The sequence below is a fragment of the Hippocampus zosterae genome, chromosome 2 (genome assembly GCF_025434085.1).
Source record: "Hippocampus zosterae strain Florida chromosome 2, ASM2543408v3, whole genome shotgun sequence".
Taxonomy (NCBI): Eukaryota; Metazoa; Chordata; class Actinopteri; order Syngnathiformes; family Syngnathidae; genus Hippocampus; species Hippocampus zosterae.
The window spans coordinates 35839161-35857466 of record NC_067452.1 but is presented as its reverse complement, the minus strand read 5'-3'; the positions used below and the strand labels follow the sequence as shown (position 1 = coordinate 35857466).

Sequence of the window (18306 nt, the reverse complement as noted above, 5' to 3'; positions counted from 1 at the left end):
TGCTAAACACAGTGTACCGTATGTAGCCTGTGACGGTGAACTGACGTCATAAGTTGCAGAGGCCAGAAATCGATGCCTGCCTGTGACATCCACTCACGAGTGCGGTATTATCAATGACGGACGCATTGTAATGTGGGGAGCCAATTTTATGGTTTTTTTTGGGGGGTTGTCAAGATTTGCAGCTGACCTGCCATTTATCAGAAAAGCTCGTGCTGGGAGCGCATCAATTTATTACAGTCATAAACCTCCGACAACACAAGATGTCAATACAGTATATTCTTTTTAACCCTGTGAACAATATGGTTTCCAATAGGCACGGACATTGTCACAAATGACTTGAACACAAGTTTGTGCACGATCACCACGAGGCACTTTGATTATGCAAATGCCAACAGCAGATTTACACCAGAGGCTTTGAAATAACACTTAACACAAACATACATGGACAGTACATTTCAAAGGACAGTACGCTGAACAGTGGATTTAGGATACTGCACTTTCCAACTTAACCTGGCTGCAATGTGCACCAATGCAAACATTAAATAAGCAATCTTTGACGACACATGTATGAGCGATTCAAGGTGTTGCATGTGAAAGATAGTCAACGCATGTCAGGTTACATGTGTGGCATAAGCATTTGTTATATCCTTCAGCTTTCTCATTACAGCGTAGGTAAGTAAAAACAAGAAAATGTAAAAACAGCATTAGTCAAAGTCTCCCATTATGCAGAGTGTGTCCGGTTTTTCCTGAAGGATATTAAGGCCATACAGTTATTAAAACTCATTCAGTACCAGCCACTTCTAGACCAAGTCTGAAAAGACGTTTAAAAACGTCTTTGGGAGTGAATGAGTTATAAGAAAATAACTACAGGTTCGGGTTTAAGGCATAAATCCATTGAGAGGCAGACTCGCTGCTAATAAAAGAGGCACTCGTTAAAACAGCGGCGGATCCTTCAGAGAGAAAGCGAAGGTTGGTTTATAGGCTGTGTCATCCGTTGACGCATGTTCAAGATTATCTTCCCTCCAACATCTTAAGGCAGGTCTTTGGGAACAATGACAGCATCCACCCAACAGAATTTAAATCAAGCAGCATACCAAGGATATAGAAATATAGCGTATAACAGCTGTAAAAACAATGACCGGAAATGAGAAATGAAAAGGCCAACGTTTCTAAATTCTACTTTCATTGAACACTTTTTCTGGGCACTGAAGAGTGCATTAAGCTATTCTATCGTCAATATTAAAACACAGAAAAAAAATGCACCACGTATTCAAACTGAGGTTCAAAGGTATTCACAACAGAGTCAAACGGTTGCGTCCAATCCTAATACTCAGTTATATGGTTGACGGGAAGAAATGAATTTCTTTTCCAAAGTGTGTGCATGACAGCAACGCGTCTGTGTGTTCATACTGAGTGAAAAAAAATTATGAAATCAAATAAAAGCAACAAGTAAAAGGCAAATATGTAAACACTTGAAATCAACCAAGACACATTTGGCAAATAAAAAGGTGATTGAATTGTCACACCGGCTGAAAAAAAAAATGAACAGTGAGCATGGCATGGGTATTGTGATAAAAACAGCATAACGCACCATCATATGCCAAGGATACATTTTTATAATACATACACTTTTGGATCAACCAACGACAGTCTTTTTATGCTCAGTTGTGATCTGTAATGTTTTTTGTTGTTGTGTTTGTTTTTTTTTTGCCTGCTAAAAACATTTCTGTTCAATTTCTAAACCGCGGTCTCTCTGCTGGCTTTCAGATTGGGGGCAGACATTTGCCTGCGGATGCGGGGTGGTGCCTGAAAGTTGAGCGGCTGGTGAGCATGGTCGGGCTGATGGTACTGCTGGTAGTTATGGAAGCCTGCATCCACATACATTGTGCTATTATAGTGGCACGGCTGTTGGAGGTGGGGCTGGCCGTACGAAGGCTGGTTCTGATAGTGGCGGGGCTGGTAGAAGGCCTGCGTGTGCCTCCGGTTGGCTTCGGGCTGCTGCAGGTGCTCCGTGGAACCCGAAGCCCGCTGGCGGAGGTTAAAAGAGTTGCTGCGGCCTCGGTCCAGGGGCTGTTGATGGTAGTTGTTCCTATAGTTGGGTCTCTGACCCTGGTTTATTCCCTGCTCAAAGTGTTTGTTTCGGCGCTGGACCGATGGACTCGGCAACGAGGGAGTGACTTCTACGACGGAAGCGGCTAACTTTTCCTGAGACTGTACGACGGCATCCTGATTTTCAGCGTCCTCTTCCTCGACGGCTTCTTTTGGCACTTTTAGCTCAATCACCTTCTCGTCTGTAATAATGATATGGGTGCCGGGGCTCCAGGAGTTGCGGTGTTTAGGGTTACTTTTGAAGGGGAAACGTAATTTGCGATCTTCTGGAGGAATAAATCGGTGGGGTCCAGTGTGCCGGCGGAGCTGCTTGGAGATCTCTTGTTGTTGGAGGCTCTTAAGGCGGAGCTGCTCTTGACGTATCCAACGTGCGTGGCCTCGTTTTAGGCTCGAGTCATCTCCTGTGCTTAGGCCCGCTTGGGACTCGCCATTCTCCGCGTCAGATGTTTCAGGCGCAGGCGGGTAAGGGCTCGGGGTACTTGCTATCCGAGGAGGAGGGTCTGTATTGGGAGGTGTCTCCTGACCCTCGGGGGTGATGAGCGGAAGGACCTTTTCCATTTTCACCATCTTGTTCCTGAGAGCACGGATCTCCTCATCTTTCATGTTGTTCTGTTTCTTGACCTCCTGCAAGATGTCCTCCAACTTATCAATGTGCACCTTTAGCTCATCCATAACAACGCCGCCGGCTCGAGGCCCGTTGGTGATGACGTCCTCAATACGCTCGTCGCCAACTCCGACGGTGTCCCAAACGTCCCGAGCCACCGCCCTCCACGAGTCCCGCTCGTTGGGGTCCTTCTTGCTGTAGCTTGCGCAAAGCTCCTTCATCTTCACGATGGCCAGCGCTTCGATTTCCTGACGCGTGTGGCGGAAATCATTGAGTGCTACTTCGTAGCAGATTTCTTTGACCGCCTGGATCTTCAAGTCCGAGATGGTCACCCACTTGGAGTCCTTGGTGATGCGGCGCCGCTGAGGTATCTGGTACATTTTTACGGGCTCTCTTCTCTTACCGCTACTGGGTAATCCACACTTTTTCACTATGGTTTGTAGTTTGCTGGGGGGCAGCTTTTCCCTCAAGGAGGTGATCAGTCTCCAACTCTCCTCGCAAGACCTCTTATCTGAGTCATCCCCACTATCAGAGTCGCCATCCTTGAGAGAACAACACAGGAAACAAACCAAATGGTCCCCCACCCCCCAAAAAAAGGAGAAATTACAATGGGAAATCAAAGAAAGGATGAAGGATGCTTTTAAAATAAAGATGAATACAAATGTATGAATATGCAACGTGGGAACCTCAATTGGCGGTATCTAAGGACATTTTCATTATCAGATTTTGGTGGGCAGACGAATGCAGCCAAACAATGTTATCGAAATATTTTGCATACATCGTAACTTCAACAGATGTATGGCAACGTGCACCAAATCATTCCCAGCGTACAATGAAATTATATTTAGAATAAAAACAAGTAAACTGTGGCTTCCATTGACTTTCTTGTGTTTTTAATGTCTTTTTTTTTTCAATCCTCTGGTGAAAAGATGGATAATTTGAAACAAAAGAAAAACGTCCATGAATTGGAACATTCAATTGATGTGCTCTCGAGATTGATCAATATAGCTCCCAACGTTGCATATTGATGTAAAAATAAAAATTGATTATGCTTGTCACGATAAGCAAAGAAATCTCAACAGCGGACAGAAGCTGACGACTGAAGCTGATCTGTAGCGTTTGGTCAAATTCCTCTTCAGGATTGAAGACGGGTCCCACACGAGTTACTTGTGGCAGGCATACATGCACGTTCTTGGATTTGGAAGCTCTCCCCGTTCAGCCCGCAGGGTTTGAATGTCTTAAGTATTAGCTGAGAGTTAGAGTGCGTTCTTGCAACTGATCAGAAAGCCAGAAGAGAGAGAACAGGCTTGGTGAAGGTTAAGTGTTAATTCGCTATAAGAAAGGTTAGTTGGAAAAGAAATGCAGTTTCTCATTTAGTTCGACAAAAAAAAAAAAAAAAACATTACAGATCACAACCAGTAAGTGTAGTTTTGTGTAGTGTCTTTGTTCTTGCTGAACACAGAGTCTGTGAACTACTCAACTGCACTAAAAATGTTCTGTCGCTGGGAGTTTGGACCATAAAACCTGTTGCTCTGAGATAATGCTGTAGGTTTAATTCACTCAGAATTAATGAATGTAAGCAGTCATAACATGAGTGAGGTGGCTCCCCTCACTGAGCTAACGCCAGCGTCATAGTCACAAGCACAGTTGGTCAAAGAAGTCAATGAGAAACCACATTGTCACTGCCAAAAACTACTCAAGAGTTTTTGCTATCACAATGCAGTGTACATGTCAGCAACTGCATTGAGGAGATGAAAATTAAGAGCAAGAAATCTAGTCTAGCCAAAGCAAATTTACAGCCACCTAATAGTCAAATAGCCCAATAGTGAACCCCAACAACTGACTCCATAGGCAGCCATGAATGTGTTAAGAACACATGCACTTAAGGTGAACCATGCAAAACCAGCCTCCATTTCTGACAATGTCCTTATTTTTTTTTTAATAATCAAAATTTGACACGCCAAAATTAGGGATGGCCATTATGATCATTTGATGAGCTGATTGGGAAAAATTTGGTGGACTAATTGGAGAGAATTGATTTATTGGCACAACTGAGGGAAAATGGAGTCCACGCATTCGCTACAACCAGCAGAGGTGCTCGAACTCTGAACAGAGAACATGACATAAGCTATAGAAAGCAGAGCAAGATTCACGCAGACCTGCGCAATATCACTGCGCAATGAAACACTCACACAACACTCAAGATTCCATAAAAAATATACCAAAAAAACCCCCTAAAACTTGGTTAACCCTTCATTGATGATTACGTTCAGTCAACCAATGAAATTTGGTTTAAAATGCCCATCCCTACTTAGTGCCTGCTGTTTTGCAAGGTTCAAAGTAATTACAGAACATCGACGAGAAGTGACAAAGGGGTTTTGGAAATAGGAGAAAGCTTCGCAATCCAACTCAGTCCTTCAAATGGCTAGGGACCATCAGCTGAAAGCTCACCTGCTTCAAAACAAAACTTCCATGCAAGAAAAATAGACATGCACTGGTGCACACGCACACACACACATAGCTCAGCATGAGAATTAGTAGTTGGCAATTGAAATGGGCCAAACAACTCCAAACTCTTGCATAAAAATGACAAGATTGCAGTATCACTCAGAAAACTGCGTTCAGCTACGACAGCCGGCACACAAAAAGCATCCTAGATATGGTTCAACCGTTTCAGCAATCACTTGCTGCAATTGTATACCAACAAGCATTGTATACAACAAGTTTGTAGGAAGACCAACTGCTTTGAACTCACCAGTCTCTGCTGCTCAAGGAGTTGGTCAGCTTCTTCCTTCTCCTTTTTGTATAGGATTTCCATTTCGGTCAGCCTACCCAAAAAGAGCATCACAGCTTTGAAAAATACAAGCTTTCGTTACCGTTTGTGGTTTGAATTCAATTTAGAGCATCACCTTTTCTCCATCTCCTGCTTCATGTCAATACCCTGTTTCTCCAGAAGCTCTCTCTGAGCGAAGGTCCAGTCCACTGGCTCCACAGGGGTCTCGGCCGACGGCGTTTTCTCCCTTTCCGCCCTGGCTTGCTCGGGATGGTTGAAGCGGAACACGTGGTTCTTTCCCATAATGATACGGTTTCCTGAAAGACAGCAGTGATTTAGTTCTTCCTCTCCTTTTTTTTTTTTAATTGCGACTGGTCTTTTTAAGGGCGGCCCGGTAGTCCAGTGGTTAGCACGTCGGCTTCACAGTGCAGAGGTACCGGGTTCGATTCCAGCTCCGGCCTCCCTGTGTGGAGTTTGCATGTTCTCCCGGGCCTGCGTGAGTTTTGTCCGGGTGCTCCAGTTTCCTCCCACATTCCAAAACCATGCGTGGCAGGCTGATTGAACACTCTAAATTGTCCCTAGTTGTGAGTGTGAGTGCGAATGGTTGTTCGTTTCTATGTGCCCTGCGATTGGCTGGCAACCGATTCAGGGTGTCCCCCGCCTACTGCCCGAAGACAGCTGGGATAGGCTCCAGCACACCCCGCGACCCTAGTGAGGATCAAGCGGCTCGGAAGATGAATGAATGAATGAATGAATGAATGAATGAATGAATGAATGAATGAATGAATGAATGAATGAATGAATGAATGAATGGTCTTTTTAAATGACTATACCTGAACGCAGCTGGATGGAGTCCTCAACTCGCTTGCCATTGACGTAAGTCTCTGATCCCTCACAGGGCACAAGCATGACGATAACTTCAGCAGAAACACACCGAGCAATTATTACAAACTCATTCTGTATTGTCTTTGTCTTTGTGTATTGTATTGTCTTGTCAAAGTTCATATATATGGGCCCATTCTATCCATAGTTAATAGTGTTGATTTTGCAGGTAATTAGCATCCGCTTTTAAATCTGACTATGAGATAGGAACGGATTATAACTGAGTAAAACATTATTCAACGGAACAAACTACACAAAAACATGGGGTTTTACCGTCTCCATTGGCATTCCTCTCACTGCGGAAAATACAGTGCTCCTCCTTGATATGAGCGCCGCTCAAGACAATATCCTGCCTTCTTTCAGCGTCAGCCTGTCCCACCCTGAAAACATTACAGAGGCCAATTTTATTCTCTTGCATTGCAAAGATGGGCATTTCTGTTTAAATAGGACCTTCTGACATCTGTTCATTAGGATTCCTACATTTGATTAATCTGCATGATTGTGTTTTTTTTTAATTGGCAGTTGCTAATTTCAAATTCACTTCACCAAAGACACAGAAAGACACACAGAAAGACACACAAATCTATTCATTGGCATTTGAGAGCGCGAGTAAGCCCTCTAACTTGGTGAATTAGAAAGAGGAAAGATGAAACGAGCAACATGTTGCCCACCTTTCGTGGAACACTGGCTAAAGTACCGTAGTCAACAGTACTGTATGCATGTATGATGGCTGCCCTTGATTTTAGATTTGGGAACAACGTTTTCGTCAGCATTTCAAATTCGTATATGCTGTTTATTTTACCTTGTAATTCCATCTTTGATATAGTAGAGTAGACACTCTGACATGAGGGGATCCTCGTTCAGGTTAACCAGGTGAGGAGTCTATTGCAGAAACATGACAAGGAGACAGTTAACTATGACGCAGTATCATTTATCCTCACTAAAATGTAAATCGGGCACATTAGGTGGGCACAGTTTTCTACCAGACATTGCTTATAAAAACGACTATTTCAATCACATTTTCTGACTGATTAATCTGTGCTAAGCACAACACAGTCCTCTGTAAAACAACCAACCTTCTTTGGGGAGAAGACCCCATTAAAGTCTGTATAGAGATCACAAGGCTTCTCATTGAAATGCTAACCAATGGAGCAGCAGTGAATGAGAGAGAGAGAAAAAAAATGAATGAAGACAAATGAATGTGAACAAAAATGGGAAAACAAAAAATTCCAGTTAACTGCACAGGATGACTCTCTGAACTCTGGCTTTTGTGCACAAGTAGCAAAATCAGGTCAGAGTTAAGTCAGTATGAGGGCTTCTCCACGACACAATTCTGGTGAAACTCCGTTTTACTCGCCTCGAGTTAAGCTGGCCGGTTTTCCACTTCAAAATAGTTATGCTTGGAAACTGGAAAAACTTGGCCACACTCACAACGTCAAGTACAAAGGAGTACAACCGTTCATAATGCGGCTACTGGCATGAGGAGGGAGACAAATTTGACTTTAGGAAATACTTGGGGGGGGGGGGGGGGGGGGACACCACTGCAGAAAAATGGAGACTGCAGTGAGGAGTGGAATATAATCTATATCTAGACCTAAGGTACAGCAGCAGGTTAAACTATGGGTGTTTCATTTAATATTTTTATTGCTAGCCACGTATGATTAAATGTTACAAGTGGGCTAAATGACGAATGCTATCAGCATGGCGAGCTTGTCAGTGGAAAAGCCTTCATAGTTTGCTGAGCTTTGCGGAGCTGAGTAGGTACAACACGGTGGAAAAGGTGGATCAGCACACTTGTCTCTGTGAATTTTCATCAATCAAATTTAGCCTGATCAATTACAACATTTTTTTGTGGTTGTTTCAATCTAATATCTACAAAAAAAACAAAAAAAGGGTATCTTCCTAAGGGAATGACTCGGGAATTTGACTTTTTCTGCCTATTTGAATGGACAAACCTTGGTGGAAAAACAATCGACCTGTTCATCAAATGGATTTTCACGGCTGAGCTGTGTACACGAAGGAGGCAAATGAACACGCGTAAAGCCAAAGAACAAAATCATAAAAGATACAATTAAAAGATGGCGCATGGAGGGTTCTTGAAAAACACGGTAACATGTGAAACACAAAGAAGGAAGCCAAGGTGGAGAGGAGGTGAATCACAAAACTCCCCATGAGAAACTCATTCCACAGTCAGTGTCTGCGCACGTGTGTGATGATGACTGGCCTACCTTTTTAGGAGAGAACACCCCCAAAGTGCCTCCATCTTCGCGGATTGCTACGCCCATTTCTGCAAGTAATGCCTCCCTGTAAAGAAGGCACAGCAGGTACTATAATCTTTGTGTCTTGCACTATGGCACACAGAATACACAATGTCATGATGATTAGCTTGCATCTATTAAAAACAATGGCTGAAAAGTCACCATGTGCAAGATACATTGAATATACTGTAATGACACCAGAGGTTCAATAGAGCTTAGCGTGTTTTGGTTGGAGGACTGACTATGGATATGTGCCTATGTGATAGTGACCTCTCCATGCGGATGGCCTCGGTCTTTCGCAGCTTCTCTTCCCAGGTTTCATTGAGCTCTGCAATGATCTTTTCAGATTCCTAAAAAAAAAAAAAAAAAAAAAAAAAAAGTCAAACGTGAAAAGGTTTACAACCTTAAACGCTGATGCGAGTTCATCTTGTACTTCTATGTCTAATGTCATGTTTACATATGGATCACAAGGGGAAGCGGTGGGATTACAAACGCTAAAATAGGCCAGTGTATGCCTCACTCCAGGAGATAAATCGGAATTACTAAGGAGCTATTTTTGTCCATCTTCCTCCATATCTGCGTACGGGCTTGACGTCATTTGATAACAGTCAGAGTGGGCACACTGTGGTTGTCATGGCAACTGCAGCCAGAACTATTTGGGTGATTGCGCTGCTCTATCAACAGTTATGTGAGCGGTTTGGGATTGATGGGGGGGGGGGGGGGGGGGGGGAACCACCGGTGCTTTGAAATGACATAACATGAAATGACATTTAATTTGAGGAAGTTGATTGTTTTTAGTGATCATACATTTGCAATTTATTAATGATGAATTGATTATGCTTGCAATGAAGAACGCTTATGAATTGAATAAATAAATAATGATACTTTTAAATTAATCAAGATAGGCTCATATTTATATAAAAAAAAAAAATGCTTAGTGCACTGTGTGACGGTTAGACACACATAGTCAAACAAGTTCAGTGTGTCTTCAACAGCCCTCACACCCCTTAGATTGGACACACCCATGTATTAGATTCCCAATGAGAAATAAATGAGAGGGTGAGCGGGGAGGTCCTTGGGTGACGTGCAGAGAACTGAAGCCAAACGCTTCTCCTCGTTTCCCCCTCGAGTGAGTGATTGGTACCAGAATCCAGTGTGTCCTCTCCTCATTGGGTCTTTTGTATGAATGTCTAATTGATAACTCTGACAAAGATTCACCGTACATTGTGTAAATATGTATTGTTTTGGACAATATAAAGATTGTGTCGTTTAAAATTTTACGACTTTATTCAAAAAGGTCTACCAACCTGATACAAGAAAAATATATATATGTTTACTGTATGTTAAAAAAATTACAATAAAAATCAAGTAAGAACCACTCCGTTCTGACTTCAGTGGCATGATGTAGCCCCCAGAGGCATGCTTTACCTTGAGTCTTTCAATAGCTTCCTCTCCCCCAGGGGTGGACATGATCCGCTCCTGTATGCTGGTGACGGACTGCAGGGCCCCCTGGCTGCACAGTGAGCCAGAGGATGGAGAGGCTGTCAGGGAGCCAATAGGGGCTGTGGAGAAATGGCCAGGGCGTTGGTTCTCTGAGGCTATCAAGTATCGATTCTTATTGTTCTGAATGTCTTTGAGGTCTGAGCCGACAGCAAGAGGGAAAGAGAGGTGGGCCAGGATGGGGTGGGGGGGGTGGGGGTGATAAAACATGAAATGAAAGGAACAAAATAGAACGTCAGGAGAGAGGAAGAAACGAGAGACAGGGAAAGTGGAGGGGGGGGGGGAGACAAAAGGAGGGAAGACCAATGTGAGACACACATTGTACCGGGTTAAGACAAAGGCACACCATAATAGCTACAGGAAAGCAGTTTTCACAGAAAATACAGTGGCTTCGTTCCTCCATCTGCTCCGACTTTGTATAGCGAGTCAAAAACATCTGCATCTCCCTCTGTACAACTCCTGAAAATAACTGGTCTCACAAAATATTATATAAATATATATAAAATATATACAGTTGTGAGACCAGTCAGGATGTACAGTCTCGAGACACTAGCAATTGGCAAAAGACAGGAGGCAGAGTTGATGCTGAGATTCTCCTTAGGAGTGACTAGGATGGACAGGATCAGAAATGAGGTCATCAGAGGGACAACTCAGACAGGAATGTTTGGAGAACAAGTTAGAGAGGGCAGACTGAGATGGTTTGGACATGTACAGAGGACAGTGGATACATTGGTAGGAGAATGTTAGAGATGGAGCTACCAGGTAGGAATCAGAGACAAAGGCCAAAGAGGAGATTCATGGATGCCATGAGGGAAGATTTGCAGGTAGTTGGAGTCAGAGTAGAGGATGCAGAGAACAGGGAAAGATGGAAATTCATGACTCGCTGTGGCAACCCCTGAAAAGGGACAAGCCGAAAGGAGAACAAGAAGAAGTACGCATATTTGTCTGTGCGAAAACTGCTATCACTGTATCAATGTTAGCGTGGGCGCGAGATTGACACTGCAAAATGGTTCAGAAGGCAAATGACATTTGATGACATGCTCCCCATGTTCAGACTGCAGTTCATCTCACACAGCCACGCACACTCAAGCTATCACTTATCCCTAATCCACATCATGCCAGAAGCACATCAGTCCAAATGTCAATATAACCAAAGAGAAAACACATCACTTTCCTTTTTTAAATTAAGGTGGATGACGTAAACACTTTTGCATCAAGGGCCACATATTCAACAACAAAAGTTTTTTTGGAGGACTTTGGCAGTCACAAGAGCCGAATTAGATTTGTCTTTTATTCCTTTTTCGAACACATTAACATGGAATGTTAGTACAATGCAAAGGTTATAAGGGAAGGAGCGTTAGGAATACAGCAAAACGCAAACAAACAAACCAACTACTCACTTTAGGTTAGTGGAATCTGATCAGGCTACACACAATTTCTATTTAATGCACCTTTTGGTCTGAAGCTCTGAACGTCAGCTTGACAACTGAGCAGTGGCATTCTAAAGCTTTGAGCAGTGTCACCTGCAGTGGACGATTAGTAAGAAAATAAATCAATACAAAGAAGCACAACTATTCAAAAAAAGATGTGAGAATGCGAGTTACGGAATGACATGGATATGGGGGGACTAGGCTGAAAAAAGGACACTCTTAATGGTCATTTGGGACCCTGCAATTCGCCAATTTCACCGACACAAGCACAGGCTAAGCTAATAGCATGCTAACCATGGCCAGACCAGCACAGCGAGGGAAGCCTTGCATTTCTATTCACATTTAGCTTCCAAATTACCATGCAAAGCTGGTAGCAGTTTTAATTAAGGCTGGGCGATAAGAAAATTAAGTCTTTCGGATGATCATACCAAAAAAAACCCAAAAATCTGTCGACATTAAATCAAGAATTACCATGATGTTTATTTTTGGGGGGTAAAAAGATAAAAAGATATCAGTATGAAACTACTTTATCAGGAAGCGCGAGTTAGGGGTCTTGAACAACCGTGTTGAAATTTGGATAGCAGCTAGCAATATAGTCTTAACAAAAGAAATGGGCACAATAATTAAGCGTTTAGTAATTTTGCATTCACAGTAAGTGATCTTTAAGAATTCTATTAATTTTGTGGTTTAATTGTAGTAATTGAGGTCAAAAGCAGTACATGACTTGGTGCTGCTTGAAAAAATAACTGATAGCGGCGTTGTTAAATCCAAATTTGAAAAATTCCCATCCCAAATCAAAATCTGCAATTCAAAAAATTGGGGAGTAAAAAAAAATCCTGTGGCTTGGTTTGAAATTATGGTGCTATACACATTTGACATATACAGTGTTCATTAAAATTCATGTTTTTTTTGGAGGGGGGGGGGTTATGTGCTATACACATTTGACATATCCGGTGTTCATTAAAATTCATGTTTTTTTGGGGGGGGGGGGGGGTTATTTGGTTGCTATGACAACTTCAATGGCTGATAAATCATTGTTAAAAAATACTCTACTGACTTCAATATATCGCCCAGCCCTAGGTCTTCAAGCAATGTTCTCGTAACTGCTAAAGAGCAAACAGCGAAAACAGTGCATGACAGCCAGACATATACAAACATTTGATTCCACTTCCTGGGCAATCATCCCCCAGAGGATCAACTGAGGGTAAGAAGGAAAAGATGAAAGGGGTCAGAGTTCAGAACAGGTAAATGGTAGGGAAGACGTTTTAGACATTATTGGATGAGCAGAATGAGAATGGAAACAACGACGACAACAAATGGTGACACGGGTCTGGTTAAATGCAAAGTCAGAAATGAGTAAGTTACTGTAGGCCCAGTTTGTACCTCTTGTGGAATTAAGAACCCAAGTGTAACTGTAGATTTCCATTGTTTGTCACACAGAAAAGAATGCAGCAGTATTTACAGTCATTTTTTGTGGGCATACTTGCAGAATCTGCAGACTGGACTCAACAATATTGGAACTGGGAGCTATTTGAAGCATGACTGGACACCAAAAATGCAATTGGGTTGAAAATCCTTTTTGGTTAGTGATCATAGTTTGCATTTGTAAGAGAGTTCAATCACTGCCTCGTGATGGCTATGCTATAGACAACTATGTGGCAGAAAAAGAAAAAAAAACAAACAGAAATGAGATGATAAGAGAGGGAGGCCCATGCTGTGTGGAATGTTGATGTCACACTCACTGTCCAGGATGTCTCCCAGTCCTTGTGCACGCAGCAGCTCCTTCAGTCGGGCCACTTCATCCTTCAGGTCACGCACCAGCTTATTGTTGGGATCCTCATTGATGACAGCATTGCATTTGATATTCTTGGCTCGATCGGCGTAGCTATAAATCATTAAGAGCAAATTGGAATGATCCGGAATTATTTATAACAATGTCCAGCAGGACGAGAATCTTACCGCAGTGTGCTCAGAGTTTCATCATAATTGATATCAGCAGGACTGAGGGCAGCAACCATTGCAGTTCTGGAATTTCCGCCTATTAAAAAAAAGATATACATAAAACCCAAGACTTTTTTGGAAGGCAAAAATGAATAAATCTTTATTTTCATCGATTCCCAAAAAGAACTGCATTTCCACCCGACTTTGTCATTTGTGTGAGGAAAATGACATTAGCATGCTGGTCCATTGTATTTGTTCCATATGAATAACTTGTTGATTATATGTACTTTATTTTATATATACTGCATAAACACGCCCAAATCATTAAGGCATATAGTAGATTACTGTAATGCATATGAGGAACGTCATCCACAATCACTTCTGTATCACCGCATACAAAATGTGTACATTGTTTTGTTCAAACAAATGTTATTCAATCATTTCACTGCCAAGTGATGTCAAACTAATTTATGAATATTCATACCAAGGTTCTCCCTCAAGAGCCATGTCAAAACGGAGTCTCTGTATGGGATGAAGTCTGACTTCTTTTTCTTCTTGCTCTGAAATAACAATGCAAGTAGCCTTTTCAGGTGCATGACAATTTTTAACAAGGGTGTGGGATGACAATAGTGATGGCAATGGATTGTACAATATGATGCATGATGACAAAACATAAAGCCACTTGAAATCCTTTTTGCCAAACAGTTGAAGACCTCACAGCCCATGGAGACTGAATGCACAGAAATATATTACAGAAACCAAATAGGTCTGCAATGTTAAAAAAAAGTCATGGTGGTGTAGTAAAAAATATCTTAATGAAGAGCACACAGAATATCAACACTACGTATTACAAAAGGCAGTCAAATCTGGACAATGGGATGAATCAGAGGTTAATGATTGAGCTGCCAAAGGTTTACCTTGCTGGTACAGTTATCCTGTGTAAGCGGGTATTTACAAGGACGGGAAAAAGACAAGGGCAGATATTACAGCGTGCCTGACAAAAACAAAGGGAAAAGAAGAGCAAAATTAAAACAGACAAGACACTCACCACTTCAGCCAGGGCAGAGATGACCTTTCCTAACGTGGTTAGGGACTTATTGATGTTTGCTCCCTCCTGCAACCAAATAAATATATTACGCATGTACAAACAAGTGGAGCCATTTACACTCTTATTCTGTGACGCAGAAATCGAGTCTTACTTTCAGCCGGGTCCCTTTAGCTCCAGTGGAATCTGCTCTTTCACTTCCTGCCAAGTCCACAAGACTAATTTTACTGACCTGAAAGCGGAGCAGAAGCTTACAATGAAACGCATATACTGTTGGACATGACCATAACAAGTCAAACTGCAGCTGGGGAGTATTGCGTTCATGCAAATTACAATGTTCTTTGTACGGGAGGAAATGATATAACAAAGCAATCTAAGACAAAATAAAATTAAGAAACACCCACAAAAAAAAATAAATAAATAAAAATCACATTATGCTCCGATAGATCAGCCGTCCATTGTGATCGGCATATGCCTTTCATCGCCGATCACAAAAACTGATCACCAGCTGCTCGGACTTTGCAGCCTGCAGCCAACGAAAGACCAGCCTGTGTGCAGCGGAATCATAATACATGCTTGTGCATTTTCTGCACTGTCAATTTGAAATAATTTCCTATTTCTGTACAATAAAGGGATGGAAATTTCAATAGAATTATTTTTTAATCTAAAATAATCATGAGTGAGCAGGTGTAATATTGAAAAATGGAAAGTTAATCCATGTGGTCGGAATCAGTATCAGTCGATCTCACTCAAGGATGATACTCTCAAAATTGGCAGCATGAGTCTCTGATTGGACCCCCCCCCCGTTTGTATGCACAAAAAGGGCGACACCAACATCCATTGACAATTGTAAGAATGGTGAGAAAGGCCACAGAGTCTTGAGAGGTGCCTACTTTTTCAGTGGAAAGGTCTGTCTCACTGTCGTGTTTTCGCTGCGTGAAGACGATGGTGAAAACCGCATGGGACCTGCTGCTGGTCTCATTCATGTTGGTGGCCGCCACAGTTCTGTAAGCGAAGAGAAACAGTCATAATTATGTTCCTCCAAATGCCATGAAGCTTTGTTTGAACATTCAAATGCAGCTTTGAAATTATTTTACACACAACAAAGAAATCATGGGGCTTTAGACTGATTTGAGTGACTGCAAAATGAGGGATTATTCTGCGTGGCGGAGGTGGATAATACCATGAAGACATCAGACACAAACATACATTGCACACTGGGAGGGCTTATTTCGAGTACATTGCGTGTAAAACCCATCTCTCCTCCTGTGACTGTCCCTATTGAGTCAGCAGCGTAGGAAGATTAAGGCACGGTTCACTCCTCCCAGCAGGAAATCGCAGAGTGACACAAATACACGACAACACGCGGACACTACCCTATTTTCCGTGATATAAAGTGCACCTAAAAGCATTCAATTTTCTCAAAATCTGAGTGCGCCCTATAATCCAATGCGCCTAAAATAAAGAGACTAATACTTTTTAAAATAGGCCGTATAATCCGAAGCACCTTATTGTGCAGAAAATACAGTAATTCAATGCAAGTGATGACATGAGTCCGTGAATAAGATGCACTCAACAATTGAAACAAAGGTTATTTTTAGGAGACATGTCATGCTCATCACAAGCTTCAAACTTTGAAATTAGCAGGGAATTTGTTGTTTTGCTTGCAATTTGATGTTCTTTGAACAATACTAAATAATAATAAAAGAAAGTGAGATAATAACGAACTTCCGCATTCCATTTACTTCTGAGACATCCGGCAACTTTCCTCCAAAATATAATTCCACTGATCTGATTACACACCTGGCCTTATTGCCCGCATCCATGAGGTCAGCGATGTCCGTATAGGAAGTGACGGCAAGTTTGGAGAGGTCCTCTACGTAGGGGCCCAAAAGCGGATGCTCTCTCACTCGGAGATTCCCTTTGTTCTTGGGATTGAGCAAATCACGCACCCGCTCACAGTAGATCTCCATGTAACTGACCTGCAGATGAGGGCTTATAGTCAGTTCCTCATCAAAACTTAAACGCGTTGATCAGGTACGGTCAGGTCCATTAATATTCCGATTTTGACACCATTTTCAGCAATCCATCTCTGTACAACAAAACAATGGAGTTCAAATCAAACAATTGAGATGCGCTTTAACCCTTTCAGGGATACCGTTTACTGCAGTGGACCGCGTATCAGGTTATTAGGTTTCAAAATGCATGAAAGGTTTAATTGCAGACTGAGCTTTAAATTGAGGGTATTTACATCCAGTTCAGGTGAACGGTGCAGGAATTGCAACACATTTCATATGTGCGTCATCTTTGTAAAGAACCGAAATGAATTAGCTGACAGGAACCGATACAAGGCCTCGAGTTCATTTCAAGTATGATATATTTATTTGAAATTTGGTCATCTCTCAACATGAAGTCCAGCATAACTTTCACGTCATCAATCGTTAGACAATAACCTGATTGTTTTTAATTAAACACGCCTCCCGGTGATAACAGTATTTATTTCAAATATAAAAATGTTTTTGGTCAAATGCAAAGTTGCAGGTTATTCAGCACAGCAATGTTTCAAGACAGTTTATAGGTTGTAAAGAACTGACAATAGTCATTTGTTGAATTTGCAGCACTAGGAGGTTGCATTTGCTGAAAGGCATTTCAAGAGGTTCTAGTTACATTTCTACATGGGACCGCTTATTTGCCACTTTGCAAGTCTTGCGTTCATTTAACATGGGAGTTTTTGCAGATTGTCTTCTTGAATTCATTTGCAGAATATCAGAAGGACCTCCCAAAGCTCCCAAAGTTTGGATGTGAACTACCCCTCACCCTCATAGGAAAAATGAGGGTTTTTCAACTCCAACATGTCTTGACTTCATTTCAGATTAGGCTGACATTAGTGCTCATTCTCATTAAAAAGGCGAAGAAAAAAAATAACTAAAGACTAGGATGATATCAAGTGTCAATCATTGTATTTTGATGCTTTTTTTTTCATTGTATCTTTTATGGCTTTGCCGAAACCGGCACACCGTTATTTTGTTGATGTGTTCATCTGTTATGAGCCCCAGCGTTTCGGGACATCCTCATGCATGATCTTTCTTCATAGTTACGACAAAGCTGAGAGTGCCTTTGAGGCCGTTTGGCTCAGTTCTGGAAAATCCTACCACAATATCCCAGATCTGCCAACTCGACAGCATCCTTTTAATGTGAATCTACAATTATTTCCCAAGAGAAATGTTGTAGGGAAATAAAGATGCCATATTTTGACATTCATATTACAAAAGACAGTTTAAGGCTACTCACTGGTGGGAAAAGCCAATGTAGAAGTATTAAGATGACAGATGAGAAAATAGCCCTGAGATTTACCTCTACAGAATAGGAGAGCTCCTCTTTGTTGCTATCCTCGTTGATTTTCTCAAACAGATCCTCACAAAGCTGAAAGAGAGATCAATGCAGCATCTTGGTACTAATAGCATAGAAAAGTATTTGCGGAAAACAAAAATGTAAGCATTTGGCACATCAATCAACCCAATTAACATAAATACATGGGTAACTCCACTGTCACTAAAGTAGCACTGAGGGACAAACCATGGGAATGATTCCCTCCTGGCCTTCCTCCTGTTTGCCCATCATGGTGTAGGATTTGCCAGCTCCAGTCTGGCCATAAGCAAAAATGCACACGTTGTAGCCCTCGAAGGCGTGTTGCAGCATTTCTTTGCCAATGTCATTGTACACTTGGTTCTGCGCAGCAAAGCAGGGGTCTTCCGGCTGCAGTG

The 18306-nt window shown here is 42.0% G+C and overlaps 1 protein-coding gene across 16 annotated transcripts in view; it reads right to left on the bottom strand.

Annotated features, from left to right (window-relative positions):
* Nucleotides 1-18306, bottom strand: part of kif1b (kinesin family member 1B) — a 58902-nt gene that overhangs the window by 19672 nt on the left and 20924 nt on the right. For 2 of the 16 annotated variants that reach the window (XM_052050483.1, XM_052050552.1), the window contains exons 4-23: nucleotides 18119-18298; nucleotides 17897-17965; nucleotides 16346-16524; nucleotides 15436-15547; nucleotides 14697-14774; nucleotides 14546-14611; nucleotides 14415-14432; nucleotides 13982-14057; nucleotides 13516-13594; nucleotides 13299-13441; nucleotides 12713-12754; nucleotides 11578-11649; nucleotides 10055-10266; nucleotides 8897-8976; nucleotides 8597-8672; nucleotides 7171-7250; nucleotides 6642-6748; nucleotides 6320-6403; nucleotides 5623-5803; nucleotides 5469-5541 (exon numbers count right to left, since the gene is read on the bottom strand). In XM_052050483.1, coding sequence (XP_051906443.1) covers nucleotides 5469-5541; nucleotides 5623-5803; nucleotides 6320-6403; nucleotides 6642-6748; nucleotides 7171-7250; nucleotides 8597-8672; nucleotides 8897-8976; nucleotides 10055-10266; nucleotides 11578-11649; nucleotides 12713-12754; nucleotides 13299-13441; nucleotides 13516-13594; nucleotides 13982-14057; nucleotides 14415-14432; nucleotides 14546-14611; nucleotides 14697-14774; nucleotides 15436-15547; nucleotides 16346-16524; nucleotides 17897-17965; nucleotides 18119-18298 — 2007 coding nt within the window. Of the gene's footprint in view, nucleotides 1-213; nucleotides 3256-5468; nucleotides 5542-5622; nucleotides 5804-6319; nucleotides 6404-6641; nucleotides 6749-7170; nucleotides 7251-7444; nucleotides 7508-8323; nucleotides 8375-8596; nucleotides 8673-8896; nucleotides 8977-10054; nucleotides 10267-11577; nucleotides 11650-12712; nucleotides 12755-13298; nucleotides 13442-13515; nucleotides 13595-13981; nucleotides 14058-14414; nucleotides 14433-14545; nucleotides 14612-14696; nucleotides 14775-15435; nucleotides 15548-16345; nucleotides 16525-17896; nucleotides 17966-18118; nucleotides 18299-18306 lie in introns of those variants that run through there. The other 14 variants (XM_052050542.1, XM_052050561.1, XM_052050457.1 and 11 more) reach the window with 13 other exon arrangements.